The sequence below is a fragment of the Ranitomeya imitator genome, chromosome 1, assembly GCF_032444005.1.
Source record: "Ranitomeya imitator isolate aRanImi1 chromosome 1, aRanImi1.pri, whole genome shotgun sequence".
NCBI classification, from domain to species: domain Eukaryota; kingdom Metazoa; phylum Chordata; class Amphibia; order Anura; family Dendrobatidae; genus Ranitomeya; species Ranitomeya imitator.
In genome coordinates this window covers 535,862,537-535,883,986 of record NC_091282.1, presented here as the reverse complement: position 1 = coordinate 535,883,986, position 21,450 = coordinate 535,862,537, and the positions used below count along the sequence as shown (strand labels likewise).

Here is a 21,450-nt window from a genome sequence, read left to right as displayed (position 1 = left end):
AGATGAGAACGCGCGCAACCGATAAGCAGAAGGAAAGCTGGAGGAAAAGTCACGTGAGCGCCTGCAGCACGTGACCTCCATTCCAGACGCGACCTCAGCTCTCCCTCAGAGAGACAGTACTGCATTCTGCAGGCCACTAACGGTACTCACGCCACGAATAAAAGGGCAGGGGCGTGGTCACGGCTGTTCAGCCCCACCGTACTGCCTAGCTGGATCAGGTGACCACACTTCCTTGTTTGCCGGCTTTTGATTGGCTGGGGGTGTGGCTCTGCGGAGAACACGTCACTGACAGGCAGCTGAGCGCAGGCTGCAGGAGAGGTTAAAAGCGCTCGGGCTCCGCATACACAGCCCCACACTCCTCGCCTTCATCCGCCTGCAGACACTATGCCGCTCCAGTTTGAGCTGTGCCCCGGCCGTATGGTGGGCGGCGACCACCCATGCTTCATCATAGCTGAAATTGGGCAGAATCACCAGGGCGACCTAGAGATCGCCAAGAAGATGATTCGCTTGGTGAAGGTAAGAGGCTGGCTGTATGGTGCTGTGGCACCGGGGCAGTGCCAGCCGTACAGGTGCCAACCTCAGCAGGGGATGAATGGGCTCCGGCTGTGCTCAGCCCCCCAGAGACCACTGGGCTACTGCTGTGCCCCCATTGTGCCACCTTCCCTCTCAGCGGCATTGGGTGGCACAGTGAGGAGCAGCATTTCCCTGCTGTCTTCTACATGGCAGCAATGAGTGTGGGTGTTAGGAGTGGTGTGAGTGGGCTTGCTGCAGGATTCCTGCCAACGTGTAGGGGTGATGCATCAGCCTGCTGCTTAATAGCCGTGCCTGCCTCTGCCAATGCTGGTACCTTCCTATAGTGAGAGAAGCCCCCGTTATTCCCCAGCTCGCCTATAGTGAGAGAAGCCCCCGTTATTCCCCAGCTCGCCTATAGAGAGAAGCCCCCGTTATTCCCTCAGCTCGCCTATAGTGAGAGAAGCCCCCGTTATTCCCCAGCTCGCCTATAGAGAGAAGCCCCCGTTATTCCCCAGCTCGCCTATAGAGAGAAGCCCCCGTTATTCCCCAGCTCGCCTATAGTGAGAAGCCCCCGTTATTCCCCAGCTCGCCTATAGTGAGAAGCCCCCGTTATTCCCTCAGCTCGCCTATAGTGAGAGAAGCCCCCTGTTATTCCCCCGGCTCGCCTATAGTGAGAAGCCCCCGTTATTCCCCCGGCTCGCCTATAGTGAGAGAAGCCCCCGTTATTCCCCAGCTCGCCTATAGTGAGAAGCCCCCGTTATTCCCCAGCTCGCCTATAGTGAGAGAAGCCCCCGTTATTCCCCAGCTCGCCTATAGTAAGAGAAGCCCCCGTTATTCCCCCGGCTCGCCTATAGTGAGAGAAGCCCCCGTTATTCCCCAGCTCGCCTATAGTGAGCGAAGCCCCCGTTATTCTCCAGCTCGCCTATAGTGAGAGAAGCCCCCGTTATTCCCCCGGCTCGCCTATAGTGAGAGAAGCCCCCGTTATTCCCCAGCTCGCCTATAGTAAGAGAAGCCCCCGTTATTCCCCAGCTCGCCTGTAGTAAGAGAAGCCCCCTGTTATTCCCCCAGCTCGCCTATAGTGAGAAGCCCCCGTTATTCCCCAGCTCGCCTATAGTGAGCGAAGCCCCCGTTATTCCCTCAGCTCGCCTATAGTGAGCGAAGCCCCCGTTATTCCCCCAGCTCGCTTATGGACAGTATTATTTCCCCCCTTTACAGGTCTGGATGTCCGAGTGGAGTTTAGGGGTGTACTAAAAAAGTAACTTGTTGGCCCAAAAATCTAGGACTATATAATATCTTTCCTGGGCATCTTGGGTGTGAAGTATATCTGTGGATTACATGGGATTTGTGCTCCTTCCCCCACTAACAGGTGTATATTATATTTGCACTACTTGTTGGTTGGGGAAGTAAACCTCCCACATATTATATGTATATTGTATTACCAGTGAAAAATCACTATGGAGTGAGGTTAACACGGGGGTGGGCAAGTCACTTTCCTGAGGGGCCACATGAGACCGTGACTGCTGTGGAGGGCTGAAATTGTTCTACTTAATATTGATAATTATACTGTAGGTCTTAATATTAAGCAGAATCAAGTATGCTGCCATCCCCCTATATATTGTATGACCCCCTTATATACTGTAAGGTGCCTCCCCATGTGCAGCATGAGACCCCATAGCCCACCCAAACATCCCATACACCTGGAAAAGCTAACACCCCACATAGTCACCTGGGTCCGGGTGCTCTGCTTCTGTTCCTGTCTCCCGTGCCTCTCTCCACAGTAAAAACCTGATGTTATGAACTTACACCATCGTGTCAACTGTTTCACATGCTGATTGGTGGAGGAAGTGGCTGGAGGCCCCTCCTCCACCAATGAAGTTCGTGCAGGTGGGACAGCGTGCAGACTTTGCCCAGGTCTGGGTTAACAAGACGCGAAAGCTTCCAGCATGGGTATGTTACAAGGTGAAGTGCCTCCTCGGCCTAAGCACATAAATCCACCTATACTGACGGCAGTGAATGTACATAAGACATCACAAGGGTTACCCTTCTGGCGGTGGGCTGCCATATCTCAATCTTGGCGTTTCGGATCCTTGAGGATTTCCTTAGTTTTGTGCTACATGTAGTTGTCAGGCGCCCTGTCGTGGCCGGTGACGCTCAGTGCTGTACTTCCGGTGGTCCATCAGGTAATATTTAGCTCTAAAAGGACCCGTGTGAAGTGATCGGAGCCGGTATAATGCAGAGGACCAAAACTCCTATGCATTTCGGGAATGTTTCCTTCTTCAGGGATGGTCCTCCATTGTTTTACATGCCCTCAGTGATCTGTCAGGTGATACTCATTGGAAAGCAAAAGTTCAATTTCATTATTCCGACCATGTTCTTAATGTGTCTATCTGAAATGTCCAGAGGCTCCCTGCCCTTGACATCTGCTTAATGATCTCCATTGTTCTAGTGCTTCCGGATGACTTGTATGCCCACTACCTCAATACCCTGCAATCAGCCCCTATGAAAGTCTGACATTTTTTTTTTTAAAAGGAATGATCAATTAATTTTTTTTCTACTAGGCCGGGTTCACATTGCGTTTACAGCAGCCTGTTCAACACATACGGTAACGGGCTGCTGTAAACGCAAGCGCCGGTATGGCAGCCCGCTAGCGCAGATGGAGCATCTGCTAGCTCTATCTGCGCTAGCAGTGACTGACCCGGAAACGCTGCAGCCCGCGTCTCCGGGTCCGTCACTCAATGACGGCACATCGCTAGTGCACGCCCATTGTGGGCGTGCACTAGCGATGCGTCCGACATAGGAATTAATGGCGGCATTAACGGACTGTTACACCGCGTTTATGCCGCGGTGTAACGTAGTCCATCTAACGTGCCATATAAATGCAGTGTGAACCCAGCCTTAGGGAGGTGCTAATTACCGTAGTTACTTTGTTCATGGGGTGTTTAGTGCGCCCCACATAATTTATTGCAGGGACATATTATAGCATAGATAACCCTATGGGTTGTACATATAGTAATATCTGAAATGTGAAATTCTGTGTCCCCTTTAGTGATCAGACTGCTTTTTAATGTGCAATGTTTTGCACATCTTACATTTTCAGCACAGAAAAACCTTTTTAGATCTTGCTGAAAAAGCCCTAATTGTTATATATATGAGGATTGCACACAGACGGGGCAATCGTGTTCCCCAGCTTGCAGGCTTTTTTGAAAGTACCGTAAATCTGGAATGTTTAGATAATTTGTCCCCTATAAATCTTATCGTCTCTTAGAATGTCGACTATTTATATTTTTTTTAACTCACACACTTTATTTAGGTGTTGGGAGTCTGTTCCTCCTTGTCAAAATATTGGGAACTGGAACAGTTACTGTTGACCTCATATATTGACTATGGGGAACATTGGTCAGTCAATTTGACAAGATGGCAAATGAAATGAGGCCATTCTATTATTTTTAAACTGAGAATATTGTGGCCCTATGGCTATGTGCACACATTCAGGAATTTTCGTGAATTTTTTCGCTATAAAACCTTAAACGCATACATTAAGCATCCTATTACAATACATTCCACTTTTTTTTTTTTTTTTTTTGCATAGGCAGCATCAATAGTAAAATGTTGTCAGTCAGTTTTCCCAGTGATGCTACAGATTGCTTGGAAAATGCTAGTGTTTAGCAGGAAAATGCATGCCAATTCTGCATGCTTTTTACCTGTGGCAGGGAGTTCCGGAATTGCTGCAGAAATTTCCGCAGCAACTCCGGATGTGTGCACAGCCTTAGGCTATGAGTATTTGCTGAAATTTCTGCATCCCTTGGCAGGAAAAACCCTGAGGTTTGCTTTTTGTATGCATTTTTGTACAGCAATGAAGGCTTTTTGGAGCTAAAAGATATTTAAAAAAAAAAAAAAGTTTAGTGATGTAATTTCTTGGTTCAATGTTACCTTTTTTTTATCCCAATGCAGTAGTAGTAACTTGCTATCATTGACACCTAGCTGTAGGCTTGGTAACAAAAAGGTGTCAGCCTGACACCCTCACTTCTAAGCCGATAAGTAAACATAAACCCAAACAGTCACTAGTCTATGTAGGAGCTTGAGAGCTGATGTTAATAATCTGGGAAGGAACCAATACCCATAAAGGTTTCCAGGCTATTATCGGCTCACAGCTGTTTGCTTAGCGTTTACTGGCTAGTTTACAGGGGGATCCCAGAAAAAATTGACCAGCAAAGGCTAGGCAGACGGCTGCCTAAGAAGGGGCCATGGAAACTGGCGCCCTCCCAGACTAAACATAATCTCTCAGCTGCCCCAGAAAAGGTGCGTCTATAAGATGCGCAAATTCTGGCACTTGGCCTCGCTTTTCCCACTTGCCCTGTAGCAGTGGCAAGTGGGGTTCATATTCTGTGGGGTTGATGTCACCTTTGTATTGTCAGGTGACATCAAGCCCACATGTTAGAAATGGAGGCATCTATAAGATGCCTATCCATTACTAACCATATAGTGATACTGAATAAAGTCCTTTTATTTGAAATAATGACACAACTTTTAATCTTAATTAAACCATAATTGCCAAACGCCTAAATCACCAAAGAATGTCTCCTGCAACAAAAATAAAATAAACCCCAATATTTCTCACCTGTCTGCCGAGAAAATAATCCATAATGTCCCACAACCATCCTGATCACTTTGAGAGCAGTCACGTCAGTGTGACCGCTATACCTGGCTGCTGGTTACACTGACAGGAGGTAATCTCTCCCACAGTGTATCACTGTGCTGCTTTGAGTTCACCAGACTTCATCAGCTCTGGTGATCTCCCTTATGGCACCACTGCTGCATGGGAAAGTTCTCAACGGTGCCATAAGTGAGGGCACCCGAGCTGATGAACTCCGGTGTACTCTCACGGCAGCTCAGTGATAACACTGACAGGAGGTAATTGCTCCCACAGGGTATCGCTGGAGGTCGGGTAGAGCGGTCACATGTTTGTTTTACATTATTTCTTGGAGATGAGGGTGTCGGGGATTGAGCGTTAAGGTGTGTTTTTTTTTTTTTTTTTTTTTTTGGGGGGGGAGGGGGGGTGTTACACCACTGTACACATAGCCAAGCGTACAGGTTTGTATACAGAACCTGAGTGATTAGTCACGTTGAGGATTCATACATGCACTGCGGGTCAGCTTACACAGCATAAAGTGCACACAAGTGAAGCAGAAGTGTCACCCAGCTGCTATCACTGCACACTTCCAGGGAAGGAACTTCTCGCGTACATTGTGCATGCTGGAGGTGCACCCAAAGCTGTCAGTGGTGGGACATTCTGAGCTCATGGATATGAAGGAGGACTAAATATCAGCAGGTTTGCTAGTCCTCTGATAGAAATCTCATATCAGCAGGAGACCAGCAAAGTTACTGCCAAGCAGCCCAGTAAGGCTACTTTCACACTAGCGTCGGACTCGGCCCGTCGCAATGATTCGGGCCGAGGTTCCGACGCTAGCAGCGAAAGCCCCACACAACGGAGGCAGCAGATGCATTTTTCCTGCGCATCCACTGCCCCATTGTAAGGTGCGGGGGGGTGGGGGCGGAGTTCCGGCCGCACATGCGCGGTCGGAAAAAGTCAGTAGCAAAAACGTTACATGTAACGTTTTTTGCTCCCGGCGGTCCGCCACAACATGGCGCAACTGTCGCACGACGGTTGCAACGTGTGGCAATGCGTCGCTAATTTTAATCTGTGGCAAAAACACATCCTGCAAACAACTTTGCAGGATGCGTTTTTTCCCATAAACGACACATTGCGACCTATTGCAAAAAACGCTAGTGTGAAAGTAGCCTAAGTGACACATTGGATTTGTGGTTTCTCTACATTATACAGACTTCAGACTAGTTGGCAAAAACCTGGTGAGATTCCATTTTTAAGGCTCTGTGCATAATGGTAGTAAGATATGACCAGTTGATCTGACAAATTGTTGGGTGCTTCTAAAGGCTATGGTGATCTGTTGGTTTATTAGCCTTGTTTCTGCTTACAGGAGTGTGGTGCTGACTGTGCCAAGTTCCAGAAGAGCGAGCTGGAATACAAATTTAATAAAAAAGCCTTAGAACGACCATATACCTCACCGCATTCTTGGGGAAAGACATATGGGGAACACAAGCGCCATCTGGAGTTCAGTCATGATCAGTACCGGGAGCTGCAGAAGTTTGCTAACGAAATTGGCATTTACTTCACTGCCTCTGCAATGGATGAGGTAAGGGTACACTGAGCACTGGGTAGGCCTGGGGCACTGCCCACTTGTTCTGCCCGTACACTTATTGGAACTACTGCATTATACGTCATAGATCTCAAAGGCACTGCCTTGGCTAGTTTTTCACTAAGTACAAGTAATGGGGTCTATCATGTCTCGCACACGTGAGTAGTCTATGGCTTCAGGCTGTAATGCATTAACACTGGGGAATTTGGTAAGGCTGTTTTATTCATTAGCCCTAATTTACGCAGCAAATGTATGAAGTCAGTGCCCTTAATAAATTTGGAGCATTGTGCAAGGCCTAGTTTTGGGCTGTAAGCTGCACCAATTTCTGGCTTAGCTTTAGATAAGTGGCAAGAGGTGTGTGTTTTATTTTTATTTTTATTTTTTTTTTGGGGGGGGGGGGGATTGGGGTGAAGTTTGTCCACAATTATAATACCACCTGCTTTATCTATGTTGTAGATGGCAGTAGACTTTCTGCATGAGCTTGCGGTACCTTTCTTTAAGGTTGGGTCAGGAGACACTAATAATCTTCCGTATATAAAAAAGACTGCTCAGAAGGGTAAGTTAGTTCTCAATTAAACTTTGTTTTCTGAGTGTGACTTTAAGGCCGGGGTCACACTAGACCGTAATACGGCCGAGTGCAATGCGATAAAAAATCGCATTGCAATCGGACCAATGTTACCATATGGGGCCGCTCCCACCAGCCGACTTTTTGTCAGCCGTTTTCCTCGGTTCGAGACAATCGCAGCATGCTGCGATTGTCTCGGACCGAGGAAAACTCTCGGCTCACTCACCCATATGAGCCTATGGGTGCGAGTGAGACGGCGCAAACCACTCGGATATCATCCGAGTGATGTGCGCTGTAAGCGGACCCCAGCAATGGAGGAGATGGAGAAATTCATTTCTCCGCCTCCTCCGCAGCTGTGCTCCGATCCTCCCTGTGCGAGAGAATCGGAGCAGACGCATGACACTCGGCTCCTGCTCTGCATCATTAGCATATCTCATCCGATGATCTCGCATCGGATGCAATACGCTAGTGTGACCCCGGCCTAAGGGTACCGTCACACTAGACGATATCGCTAGCGATCCGTGACGTTGCAGCGTCCTCGCTAGCGATATCGTCCAGTGTGACACGCAGCAGCGATCAGGCCCCTGCTGTGCTGTCGCTGGTCGGGGAAGAAAGTCCAGAACTTTGTTTCGTCGCTGGACTCCCCGCAGACATCGCTGAATCGGCGTGTATGACACTGATTCAGCGATGTCTTCGCTGGTAACCAGGGTAAACATCGGGTTACTAAGCGCAGGGCTGTGCTTAGTAACCCGATGTTTACCCTGGTTACCATCATTAAAGTAAAAAAAACAACCGCTACATACTTGCCTACCGCTGTCTGTCCTCGGCGCTCTACTTCTCTGCTCTGGCTGTGAGCACAGCGGCCGGAAAGCAGAGCGGTGACGTCACCGCTCTGCTTTCCGGCTGCCCGGCGCTCACAGCCAGAGCAGAGAAGTAGAGCGCCGAGGACAGACAGCGGTAGGTAAGTATGTAGTGGTTGTTTTTTTTTACTTTAATGATGGTAACCAGGGTAAACATCGGGTTACTAAGCGCGGCCCTGCGCTTAGTAACCCGATGTTTACCCTTGTTACCGGGGACCTCAGGATCGTTGGTCGCTGGAGAGCTGTCTGTGTGACAGCTCTCCAGCGACCAAACAGCGACGCTGCAGCGATCCGGATCGTTGTCGGTATCGCTGCAGCGTCGCTTAGTGTGACGATACCTTAAGAGTGTGTGTTCGCCTCCAGCCTCCCCCCTCTAAGTTGATTTCCAGACTTGGATTACAGTGCTTCCAGAACTTGAAATTGGGCACCAGGTATGTTATGGGGGTCCTTGGAGTTTCTAAAGACTACTAGCTTTCTTAGTTAAACACAAGGGACGGCCTGGTAACATCACCTCAAAAAAGCAACCACATCTATATTAAATCCAATAATCTTTTATTTTGCAGGATGTGTTTTTGCCCCATAGATTAACATTTGCGACGCTTTGCCACACGTCACAACCGTCGTACGACGGTTGTGGCGGACCGCCAGGAGCAAAAAAGTTACATGTAACATTTTTTTGCTCCTGACGGACCGCTTTTTCCGACCGCGCATGCGTGGCCGGAACTCCGCCCCCACTTCCCCGCACCTCACAATGGGGCAGCAGATGCGCTGGAGAAATGCATCTGCTGCACCCGTTGTGCAGTGCGTCAAACGCTAGCGTCGGAATCTCTGCCTGACGCATTGCGACGGGGAAGAGTCCGACGCTAGTGTGAAAGTAGCCTAAGATAAACAGGGGTTGATAAAGTAAAGAGAGCTCTATATTTAAATGTTCCTTTGTTAGATTCAAACATATACAAATACTAATCAATAGTTCAGGTGCTAAATAGCATCCTAATTGCTCACACTTCCTTGTTGCATCCATCTAATATATGCTGTTTACCCTTCTTGGGATTATAATATGGTGAGATTTTGAATATGTGGCTATTTAAACGTTTTTTTTTTGTTACATTTTTCAATAAAAGATTATTGGATTTAATATAGATGTGGTTGCTTCTTTGAGGTGACTGTTACTGGGCCATCTCTTTTTGTCTTTGTGTGGTTAGGAAGTTTCATCGGTAGACAAAGGACATTAAGTAATTTTTTTTCTTAATAGTGCAACTGCTGAGTAATATATGGATATGTACTTTTTTTTTTTTTATTATTTTATGGGAAAACCCTGTTTTAAAGGAGATTAATTGAAAAATGCAGGCAGCTTCTGACCTCCTACTTAGCAGCTGTCATTCTGGAAGAGTAATTGGTTACTTCTAGTCTTTTGGACTCCTACACTTCTAAGTGGGAGGATTCGGAGCAAAAATCCAGGGTTTTGCAAATTTGTACTACAGGTCTCTTAAAAAAAAAAAAAAAAAACACTATTCCATAAGAATCTTGGTTGATTTTTAGATGACTAAAGTTCACTCATGAGCATGTCATATACTCTACAATATGGCCCACTAACAAAACAGAATTGGTGCATATAATTCCTAATGAGCAATGATTGTTAAAGCATGGTCCCTGAAGATCTCAAGGGTTAACCCTTCTGCAGAAAGTTTGTCTATTGCACATTTTGTTAATGTGTACAACGATCTATGTACGGTAACTTGTAGAAAAATCCTTTTTATTCTACATTTTCTGGGATTCAAGAGGATTCCATTGGTGCAGCCACACAGATCCAAGAGTTAAGGGGGCCCACTGTTGTCCCCAAATGTAGGTTTGGAATTGTGCATTATGATGTGCCCATATATTCATGCACAAGGGGGACTTCTGTCTGCTTCTGCTGGAATTAGTGGGGCGATCTAACTGTAACCATATTGGTCTGGGAGTGATTGGGTAATAAAGTGAAGCAATATGTTGGCAAATTAACTTCTTTTTTTTTTTTTTTTATGCAAACTGAAAATACTCTGGTTATACTGTATTTAGTTTACTTGCACTTGAGGTTAAATTTAAGAATACAATTTCCCTTACCAGGTCGACCAATGGTGATCTCAAGTGGCATGCAGACAATGGATACCATGCGCCGTGTGTATGAGATTGCAAAGCCAATTAATCCGAACTTCTGCTTTCTCCAATGCACTAGTGCATACCCCCTTATTCCAGAAGATGTCAATCTACGTGTAATTCAGGTAAAATAGGTGGGATGTTTACATGAGAACACAATGCTACATAAGCATTGAGCTTGTAGCTGACAGCTGTAGAAACTGCCTTTCAAATATATACCGTATAAGCCACCCCCCCCCCCAATTTTGCCACAAAAAAACTGGGAAAACTTAATGTCTTGAGTATGCCTAGGGTGGGAAATGCAGCAGCTACCGGTAAAAATGGATACAAATAAGTAAAATTGAGACATCAGTAGGTTGTGTCTTTGAATATCCAGATTGAATCAGGAGCCCCATATAATGCTCCATACAGTTTATGATGGGCTCCATAAGATGCTCCATATTAAAATATGCCCCATATAATCCTGCATAAAGGTTAATAATGGCCTCATAAGATGCTCCATAGACACTTTCCCCATATACCATAATGCTCCCCAAAGTTAAGTATGGCCCCATACAGACACTTGTCCCACATAGTGCTGCAGAAACGTTATGGCACCATAGATGCTCCATACAAACACTTGCCCCATTTGCTGTTGCTGCGATAAAAAAAAATCATACTCCCCTCTCCATCGCTCAGGCCCCCGGAACTTTCAATATTCACCTTTCCGGCCGCCGCTCCATAGTTCAGCATCTCCTGCACTGACATTCAGGCAGAGGGCACGCACTAACCACGTCACTGCTGAAGACGGAGCGGCGCCTGGAACGAGGAGCAGGTGAATATCACGCTGCGCTCCCCTCCCAGTTATACTCACCTGCTCCTGGCGCTGTGCTGTCCCTGTGCAGTTACCATTACCGCTCATTACAGTAATGAATATGCGGCTCCACCTCCCATAGAGGTGGAGCCGCATATTCATTACTGTAATGAGCGGTACCATGTGACCGCTCAGTACAGGAAGAAGCTAGGGAGCCAGGAACCGCGTCAGGAGTAGGGGAGTATAATTAGACAGTTCCCCCTCCCCTGCCAACCCCTTGGTATGACTCGAGTATAAGCCGAGAGGGAGACTTTCAGCCCAAAAACATGGGCTATACTCAAGTATATACAGTAAAAAAAATTATTTTTTTACACTTTAAAATGTAATTTACAAAGATTTTACATGTGACTCTTTGGGAGGGAGTAGACTTGCCATTAGAGATGGGCGGACACCTGGATGTTTGGGTTTAGCCAAACTGTACTCAGACCCAAACCTGGATCCCTTTCACTTAAATGGGGGCCTAAACATCCATTGCTTGTCATGACAGCATGAAAAACATGGCTTGATCGTCACTCACCACCAGTCTCAGCTGTGGTTCCCACGCTATATGAAATTTACCTGTCACTGGTGTCGGCTGATGGGACTACTGCCCCCATATGCTGACACCTGCTGCCGCTAATAACTGATCAACGGCTGATGGGAGTATTCATCAGCCGTCTCCTGTGCTGCAAATAACAAATTGAATGAAAAAAAGAAACTTGTGTGGGTTCCCTTATATCTTTAATAACCAGCCAGGCAAAGCTCACAGCTGCAACCCTCAGCAGCTGTCAGTTTCAGCAAGGCTGATTATCAAGAATAGAGGGGTCCCCACTCCATATTTTTCAATTTTAAATAAAAGAAAAAACAGTCAACATAGATCAGACTGCTCTGGGCTGGTATTCTCAGGCTGGTAAGACCATGGATATTGGTGCCCCAGCCTAAAGATATTTCTGTGCACTCTGCCCAGCTTTTCCCACTAGCCCTGGAGTGGTGGCAATTGGGGTTAAAATTTGTGGCATTGATGTCACCTTTGTATTGTCAGGTGACATCAAGCCCACAGATTACTAATGGAGAGGCGTCTATAGGATGCCTATCCATTACTAATCCTATAGTTATATTGTAAATAAAGACACAGCCAGAATAAAGTCTTAAAAATGAGTTAGTGCAGTATAAAACTCCTAATTCTTCCAAATCCCTCATCTACTTGAATAAGAAATTAAAAAAAAAATATCTCTATCCTCACCTGTCTGTCTTTCCCACACTGTAATCTGTCTGGGGGATAAATGGTTTTCAATCTGGACAGTGCCAAGATGTGACCATCCAGGCTGAGAACCACTGGTGAGTGAGCTGCTGCGAGCTCAGCCTCAGTGACTAGTGGTGACCTCATTGAGGTTACTACTGGTCACTGAGGCTGCATTCCCAGTTGGGCTGAACTGTGGTGACCTTGATGAGATCCCCTCTAGCACCATGAGTCTTGCTATGCAGAGGTGAGTTCACCAGGAGAATTTCACTGGTGAATTTTAACTGCAGTGAACTTGCCTCTGCACAGTGAAACTCACGTTGCTGGCTTTTTTTTTTTTTTTTTAATTTACAGCGCAGGCACCTGCTGATAAATGCTCCAACAGCCGCTTCTGCTCTCACTGTTGTCGGCTAATGGGAGCAGTAGTCCCATCAGTGACACCAATGACTGGAGAAACTTTTATACCTCAATCATGGCAGTAATTTTACAGCCAATCAGAAGCAGTGTTTGCCGCAGTCATGCACATGACAGTGCAACAACCACCCGCTGTCCAGGGGGGGCCAAACCAGGACAGTAACACGGGCTTCCTGGTGAAGTCTGTTCATACTGAACCCCTACTACTCGGGCATGCACACCAAACTTTACTGTGTGCCCATCTTTGTAATATATCAAGTAAAATGGACTTGAGCATTTCAGATTTTCGATCTGTTTATTTTGATTGCTTGATTTTTTTATTTTTTATTTTTTTTTTTTTTTCCTTTTAGGAATTTCAGTCCGTCTTTCCAGACATCCCAATTGGTTATTCTGGCCATGAAACTGGCATTGCTGTTACTGTTGCAGCCGTAGCAATGGGAGCTAAAGTGGTGGAGCGCCATGTAACCTTAGACAAAACATGGAAAGGAACAGACCATCAGGCTTCTCTTGACCTAGGTGAATTGTCTGAACTAGTCAAATCTATTAGAATAGTAGAGAAGGCAATGGGATCTCCAGTAAAACGACTCCTGCCATGTGAAATGACTTGCCTCAACAAGGTAACCTCTATAATTAAAACATTTTGTCCATTTTAATGAAGGAAAAAATGTAACTGGATTGGCAATGCTTCACTTTTATCTTGTCTTTACTCTCAAACTTCATACTCCAAAGGGGCTGTTTAACATCTTGTTCATGCAATTGGTGTAGTTGATCTGCAAGTCTGTCAGGTATGTTCTCCAATATTGGTTTCTCTGCTCCTGTGTCTGAGACTGAGTTATCGGAGCAGAGAAGCTTGCATTCAAGTAAGGATTTGTGCTAGATCTGTGCTTCAAAATGGCTACTTGAAGCATGAACAAGGCAGTAGAAACAGTATAGTCAGCATGGAGTTTGAAAGAAAACAAAATGAGGTAATGCTGCACATCTCAAAGATTCAGAACTTTACAAACTCTGATCAATTTTTATATTAAGTCATGTTGCCATATAATTCTGAGATGAGAAAGTGTCTGGCTTGTGTGAAGTCAGACTGGTCTCCATAATGACCAACAGTAAGGGTAAATAAGTTTTTTCCTTCTCCCTGGAATCTAATTTCTGGGAAGTTTGTCATTGGATAAAATCGCAAACACTTTGCCTTGTTTTCTTACAGCAAATGAGGAGCCTTATTAACCCTAGAGTTTGTAAGTATAGCAGCCTAGTATTTTATGCTAAAACTTGTATAGATAACGTTTTGGCATAAAATACTAGGCTGTTATACTTATAAACTCTAGGAAAAAATAAAAAAAGGTAATTTATTCAATACTTGAATATATAGGCAACATGTTAAGTCTTGAGCAATACCCTCAATATTCAGGAGCTAAGGCAAGAGATGATGCCCTCCTTTGAAGTGGAAAAGCATATGTGCATACAAGCCAACTAGGGCTGTGTGCTGGAGCTCACTCGCTTTCAGCAGGTGAAAGTGCATGCAGGCATACTCCTCGTTTTCACTTTAGATTGGCTTTGTTACTTAACGAACTGGTCCTTTTGTCTTTCAGCTTGGTAAATCCGTAGTGGCAAAGACAAAAATCCCTGCTGGCACTGTGATAACTCTTAACATGTTGACTGTGAAGGTGGCAGAGCCACGTGGCTTTCCCCCAGAGGAAATCTTTGACCTTGAAGGCAAAACTGTTAAGAGAGACATCGAAGAGGATGAATCTGTCACCGAAGAAGCAATAGAGAATTACAACACAAGAACAAAATGTTAATAGCATCTAAAACCTGACCATTATCTAACAGGTTTTTCTCCAATCACCTTTTACCTTACCAATACATATTCTATGTAAGTCAATTGCACAGGGTTTTGGGTCTTTTATGTAACCAACTATTTGGTGGCATGTAAGATCAAGTTGTTGTACTAGATCTGTCAACTCTAAATGGGTGAAGGTGCTGTTGCTTGTACGGCTGTGACAACCGCATGGCAATCACTGTTTTGTAAGCAGATTTTGAAATTTGCAAATCACAGTATTTTTGTGACTAATTCTTTATAGTTTGATATCGACATTTAAAAAAAATAAATCTATTAAAAGTGGTGTCTCTGCTATGGACCTTTCTTGCTTTTTAGGAATTGGCTAGCATTAGCACATCGTCATTTATGTAATGCTTGTACAGATCCATTGAACATGGAGCATGAGTACAACAGATATCACTTGATGAATGTCAACATCACATTTCATGCTTTAGATCTGAACCATGATATTTTGACAGCATGTTTACCTGAATATTGGTTAGTTTTACTATTTTCCTGGCATGTTTACATCCAATGCATCACCACCTCCATTGACAACCCTTAATTTATTAATTTAATCCTTATTAGAAAGGAATCCATAGTGCACAAGGTGCCATCCTGGGGAAATATCCTTTTTGAAATGCAGTTTCTTTGAATGTTCAAAGACTGAGGTTTTGTTGAATGCCTTGTAATATTTGAAATTGCTCATTTTCAATTTGTTACTAAACTCTTGCACTTTGTTAACAGGATACTTTCTGAATAAACTATCCTTTCCAAAAAGGAACTTAAGGTCTCTGCTATTAAATCTGAGATGAATAACTAGCTGTTTACAAACTCTTATCCTCTGGATCAAAACAAACTGACTTTCCATTGCAGAGTATTGTACACTGACGGCCCTTTATTGGCCCCTGCACTGTAGTACTGATGTGATTAACACTCGTCCATCTAACTTCACTTTAATACAGGTCCTTCTCAAAAAATTAGCATATAGTGTTAAATTTCGTTATTTACCATAATGTAATGATTACAATTAAACTTTCATATATTATAGATTCATTATCCACCAACTGAAATTTGTCAGGTCTTTTATTGTTTTAATACTGATGATTTTGGCATACAACTCCTGATAACCCAAAAAACCTGTCTCAATAAATTGGCATATTTCACCCATCCAATCAAATAAAAGTGTTTTTTTTAATAACAAACAAAAAAACCATCAAATAATAATGTTCAGTTATGCACTCAATACTTGGTCGGGAATCCTTTGGCAGAAATGACTGCCTCCATGCCACGCCGCATTGAAGCAATCAGCCTGTGACACTGCTGAGATGTTATGGAGGCCCAGGATGCTTCAATAGCGGCCTTAAGCTCATCCAGAGTGTTGGGTCTTGCGTCTCTCAACTTTCTCTTCACAATATCCCACAGATTCTCTATGGGGTTCAGGTCAGGAGAGTTGGCAGGCCAATTGAGCACAGTAATACCATGGTCAGTAAACCATTTACCAGTGGTTTTGACACTGTGAGCAGGTGCCAGGTCATGCTGAAAAATGAAATCTTCATCTCCATAAAGCATTTCAGCCGATGGAAGCATGAAGTGCTCCAAAATCTCCTGATAGCTAGCTGCATTGACCCTGCCCTTGATGAAACACAGTGGACCAACACCAGCAGCTGACATGGCACCCCACACCATCACTGACTGTGGGTACTTGACACTGGACTTCAGGCATTTTGGCATTTCCTTCTCCCCAGTCTTCCTCCAGACTCTGGCATCTTGATTTCCGAATGACATGCAAAATTTGCTTTCATCAGAAAAAAGTACTTGGGACCACTTAGCAACAGTCCAGTGCTGCTTCTCTGTAGCCCAGGTCAGGCGCCTCTGCCGCTGTTTATGGTTCAAAAGTGGCTTTACCTGGGGAATGCGGCACCTGTAGCCCATTTCCTGCGCACGCCTGTGCACGGTGGCTCTGGATGTTTCCACACCAGACTCAGTCCACTGCTTCCTCAGGTTCCCCAAGGTCTGGAATCGGTCCTTCTCCACAATCTTCCTCAGGGTCCGGTCTCCTCTTCTCGTTGTACAGCGTTTTCTGCCACATTGTTTCCTTCCAACAGACTTACCATTGAGGTGCCTTGATACAGCACTCTGGGAACAGCCTATTTGTTGAGAAATTTCTTTCTGGGTCTTACCCTCTTGCTTGAGGGTGTCAATGATGGCCTTCTTGACATCTGTCAGGTCGCTAGTCTTACCCATGATGGGGGTTTTGAGTAATGAACCAGGCAGGGAGTTTATAAAAGCCTCAGGTATCTTTTGCATGTGTTTAGAGTTAATTAGTTGATTCAGAAGATTAGGGTAATAGGTCGTTTAGAGAACCTTTTCTTGATATGCTAATTTATTGAGACAGGTTTTTTGGGTTATCAGGAGTTGTATGCCAAAATCATCAGTATTTAAAACAATAAAAGACCTGACAAATTTCAGTTGGTGGATAATAAATCTATAACAGGGGTCCCCAACTCCAGGCCTCGAGGGCCGCCAACAGTGCAGGTTTTCAGGATTTCTTTAGTATTGCATCGGTGGTAATGTGATCATCTGCACAGGTGATGATTCCAACCCCTGTGCAATACTAAGGAAATCCTGAAAACCTGCACTGTTGGCGGCCCTCGAGGCCTGGAGTTGGGGACCACTATAATATATGAAAGTTTAATTGTAATCATTACATTATGGTAAATAATGAAATTTAACACTATATGCTAATTTTTTGAGAAGGACCTGTGTGTGTGTGTGTATGTATGTATGTGTATATATATATATATATATATACACACACACATACTACTGTTCAAAAGTTTAGGGTCACTCCGCTCCGCTAATGACCTCAGGTTAGCATCCTCAATAATCAGAACCTCCCACTCCCGTCTCCAAGACTTTACACGTGCTGCGCCGATTCTTTGGAATGCACTACCTAGGTTAATACGATTAATCCCCAATCCCCACAGTTTTAAGCGTACCCTAAAAACTCACTTGTTCAGACTGGCCTACCGCCTCAATGCATTAACCTAACGATCCCTGTGTGGCATATATATATATATATATATATATATATATTATAAAAAAAAACAGGTTCCTCGCATCATGTTCTCATACACTTTATGCAGTTAATAGCCTCTGTGTCTGTACTGCTACAGACTTAGGCAGTTAATTGGTTCATGCAGCTTTACATGAACACCCGAGCCTTACACTATGGCTGGTCCGAATAACTAAAGCAATTGTTACCATCCACCTCTCGTGTCTCCCCTTTTCCTCATAGTTTGTAAGCTTGCGAGCAGGGCCCTCATTCCTCCTGGTATCTGTTTTGAACTGTATTTCTGTTATGCTGTAATGTCTGTTGTCTGTACAAGTCCCCTCTATAATTTGTAAAGCGCTGCGGAATATGTTGGCGCTATATAAACAAAAATTATTATTATTGCTTACAAATTTCCTTATTTTTGAAAGAAAGGCCGCCTTTTCCAATGAAGCTAACATTAAATGATCCAAAAATACGCTCTGTACATTGTTAATGTGGTAAATGACTATTCTAGCTGCAAACGTCTGGTTTGTAATGCAATATCTTCATAGGTGTATAGAGGACCATTTCCAACAACCATCACTCCAGTGTTCTTATGGTACTTTGTGTTTGCTAATTGTGTAAGAAGGCTAATGGGTGGTTAGAAAACCCTTGTGCAAGTATGTTATCACAGCTGAAAACAGTTTGGCTGATTATAGAAGCTATAAACCTGACCTTCCTTTGAGCTAGTTGAGAATCTGGAGCATTACATTTGTTGGTTGCATTAAATTTTCAAAATGGCCAGAAAAAAAACTTTCATGTGAAACTCGACAGTCTAAATTTGTTCTTAGAAATGAAGGCTATTGCATGCGAGAAATTGCCAAGAAACTGAAGATTTCCTACAACGGTGTGTACTACTCCCTTCAGAGGAGAGCACAAACAGGCTCTAACCAGAGTAGAAAGAGAACTGGGAGGCCCCGCTGCACAACTGAAGTACAGAAGTACATTAGAGTCTATAGTTTGAAAAATCGACGCCTCACAGGTCCTCAACTGGCAGCTTCATTAAATAGTACACGCAAAACGCCAGTGTCAATGTCCACAGTGAAGAACTTATTCTCAATAAAAAAAACCTTCGGGAGACTCCCGAACGATCATAAATTTAAAACCCTTGAACAGGTGGATCAGGTACAAAAGATTCAGGATGGAATCTATAAGGTCCACAACGCCTCTCATAAACAAAGACATGGTGATGTGCACCTTAGATCTAAGCAAGGCATACTACCATGTCCCAAAACACGCTTCCTACCAAAAGTTTCTGAGATTCGCCCTGATGAACAAAGGAGTAATGTATCACTTCCAGTTCATATGTCTCCCCTTCGGTCTTGCTTCAGCACCCAGAATATTTACCAAACTAATGTCAGAGGTAGTAGCCTATCTAAGGAACCAGAATATTACCATAGTGCCATATCTGGACGACTTTCTGATAATGGCGTGATCAGAGAAACTTCTCAAAATTAACTGCAGCTTCACACTCTCCATTCTTCAAGATCTGGGGTGGATTGTGAATTGGAAAAAATCATGCCTAGTCCCAAATTCCAGAATGAAATTTTTGGGGGTCATATTAGATTCCAACGTCAGAGCATCTTTTTTACCAGAAGACAGACAAAAGGCCTTGATCAGGTGCATACACCAATTCAGAAAGAGTACTCCCTCTATAAGAGAAGCAATGAGGATTCTGGGCTCAATGACGGCATGCATACCCTGTGTGAAATGGAGCCAGTTCCACTCGCGAGGAGTACAGAAAGAGATTTTGAGATCTTAGAACAGGAGGCAGGATTCTCTGGAGAAGGAAATGATTGTTTCTCAGTCAGGAAAGAAATCCCTAACCTGGTGAACCACCCCGGAGAACCTAAAGGTGGGGGTTCCATGGGTCCTCTATCCCTGTGTCACTGTTACCACAGACGCCAGTCAGTTCGGATGGGGCGGACATATAGAAAGGACATACTACCAGGGGGAGTGGAGTTCTCAGATTTCTGCAAGGTCATCAAATTTTAGGGAGCTGTATGCAATCTGGAAGGTGCTATACCAAGCCCAGTCACAGGTCAGAGACAGACACGTAAGGATACTGTCCGACAATGTGACAGCAGTAGCATTTCTAAGACACCAAGGAGGTCCGAGACATCCACCGCTGCAACACCTAGCAGACCAGATCTTCAGATGGGAGGAGAAATCTGTCAAAATCCATCTCGGCAGTTCACCTGGAAGGTGCCAAAAATCAAGTAGCAGACTTCTTGAGCAGAACGCCTGTAGATGCCGGAGAATGGGAATTAAATCCAGAAATATTCAGCAGTCTGTGCCAGCAGTGGGGAACACCTCAGGTGGATCTTTTTGCCACCAGATCAAATGCGAAGACCAGAACGTTTTTCTCTCTCAATCCTCTAGATCGAGCCATAGGACTTGACGCTTTGTCTTAGTATTGGGGAGAAGGTCTCCTGTACGCATTTCCGCCTCTTCCTGATACCGAAGACACTCAGGAAGATACGGGACGAAAGAGCAACAGTAATCCTGGTGGTTCCTTTTTGGCCAAAAAGGAGCTGGTTCTCTCTACTATCCAGGATGTCAACAGAGAAACCAATCTTACTATCAAAAAGGCAGGACCTTCTACTACAAGGGCTGGTGTTCCACAGAAATCCAGACTCTCTACACCTACTGTATCTGCTTGGATCCTGAACGGCGAACTCTAAGATCCAGAGGCCTGTCAGAGGATGTCATTACCACACTCCAGGCAAGCAGGAAGCCGGTGACCTCAGCGATCTATAACAAGATCTGGAAGCGGTATTGTTCTTTCTTAGGGGAAGTTCCTGTAGATACTTCAAAACCCAACATCCCCAGAATCCTCGACTTCCTACAACCCGGTTTTGAAAAGGGCCTCCAGCCTAGTACTTTAAAAGTACAGATTTCAGCGCTTAGCGTCTTTTTTGATATGTCACTAGCCTCCCATCCTTGGATGGCAAGATTTTCCAGGGCCACACAGAGAATGAGACCTCTTGTAAGGAAATCAACTGCTCCTTAGGACCTAAACTTGGTCCTTAATGCCCTGTGTAAAACCCCGTACTTGTTATCAGAAGATGCGGACATAGCCAATTTCTCCCTTAAAACAGCCTTCCTAATTGCCATCACGTCAGCTAAAAGATTGGGGGAATGCAGGCTCTATCCATTCAAGATCCATATCTTCAGATCTTCCGTCACACACAGCGACGCTGCAGCGATACCGACAACGATTCGGATCGCTGCAGCGTCGCTGTTTGGTCGCTGGAGAGCTGTCACACAGACCGCTCTCCAGCGACCAACGATGCCGGTAACCAGGGTAAACATCGGGTAACTAAGCGCAGGGCCGCGCTTAGTAACCCGATGTTTACCCTGGTTACCATCCTAAAAGTAAAAAAAAACAAACAGTACATACTTACCTACAGCCGTCTGTCCTCCAGCGCTGTGCTCTGCACTCCTCCTGTACTGGCTGTGAGCGTGAAGACATCGCTGAATCGGTGTCACACACGCCGATTCAGCGATGTCTGCGGGGAGTCCAGCGACCAAATAAAGTTCTGGACTTTCTTCCCCGACCAGCGACAGCACAGCAGGGGCCTGATCGCTGCTGCCTGTCACACTGGACGATATCGCTAGCGAGGACGCTGCAACGTCACGGATCGCTAGCGATATCGTCTAGTGTGACGGTACCTTAAGACTTAACCCAGCCTTCCTCCCCAAGGTAGTGTCCTCAACAAATATAAATCAGGAGATAATTCTTCCCTCATTCTGCCAACACCC

General features: G+C 44.9%; 1 protein-coding gene and 1 long non-coding RNA gene across 2 annotated transcripts in view; one reads left to right on the top strand and one right to left on the bottom strand.

Annotated features, from left to right (window-relative positions):
* The window catches only part of LOC138677455 (uncharacterized), a 95,328-nt gene extending 93,038 nt beyond the window's left edge, over positions 1-2,290 (bottom strand). Inside the window, exon 1 of the long non-coding RNA XR_011320887.1 lies at positions 2,240-2,290. This is a non-coding gene — a long non-coding RNA (uncharacterized lncRNA). The remainder of the gene's footprint in view (positions 1-2,239) is intronic.
* Positions 290-15,372, top strand: NANS (N-acetylneuraminate synthase). The gene is made up of 6 exons (XM_069767602.1): positions 290-516; positions 6,510-6,725; positions 7,185-7,284; positions 10,257-10,411; positions 13,123-13,389; positions 14,359-15,372. Exons 1-6 carry the CDS (start codon positions 385-387, stop codon positions 14,566-14,568), a joined length of 1,080 nt encoding a protein of 359 aa, XP_069623703.1. The 5' UTR covers positions 290-384; the 3' UTR covers positions 14,569-15,372.
* The last annotated feature ends 6,078 nt before the right edge of the window (positions 15,373-21,450 follow it).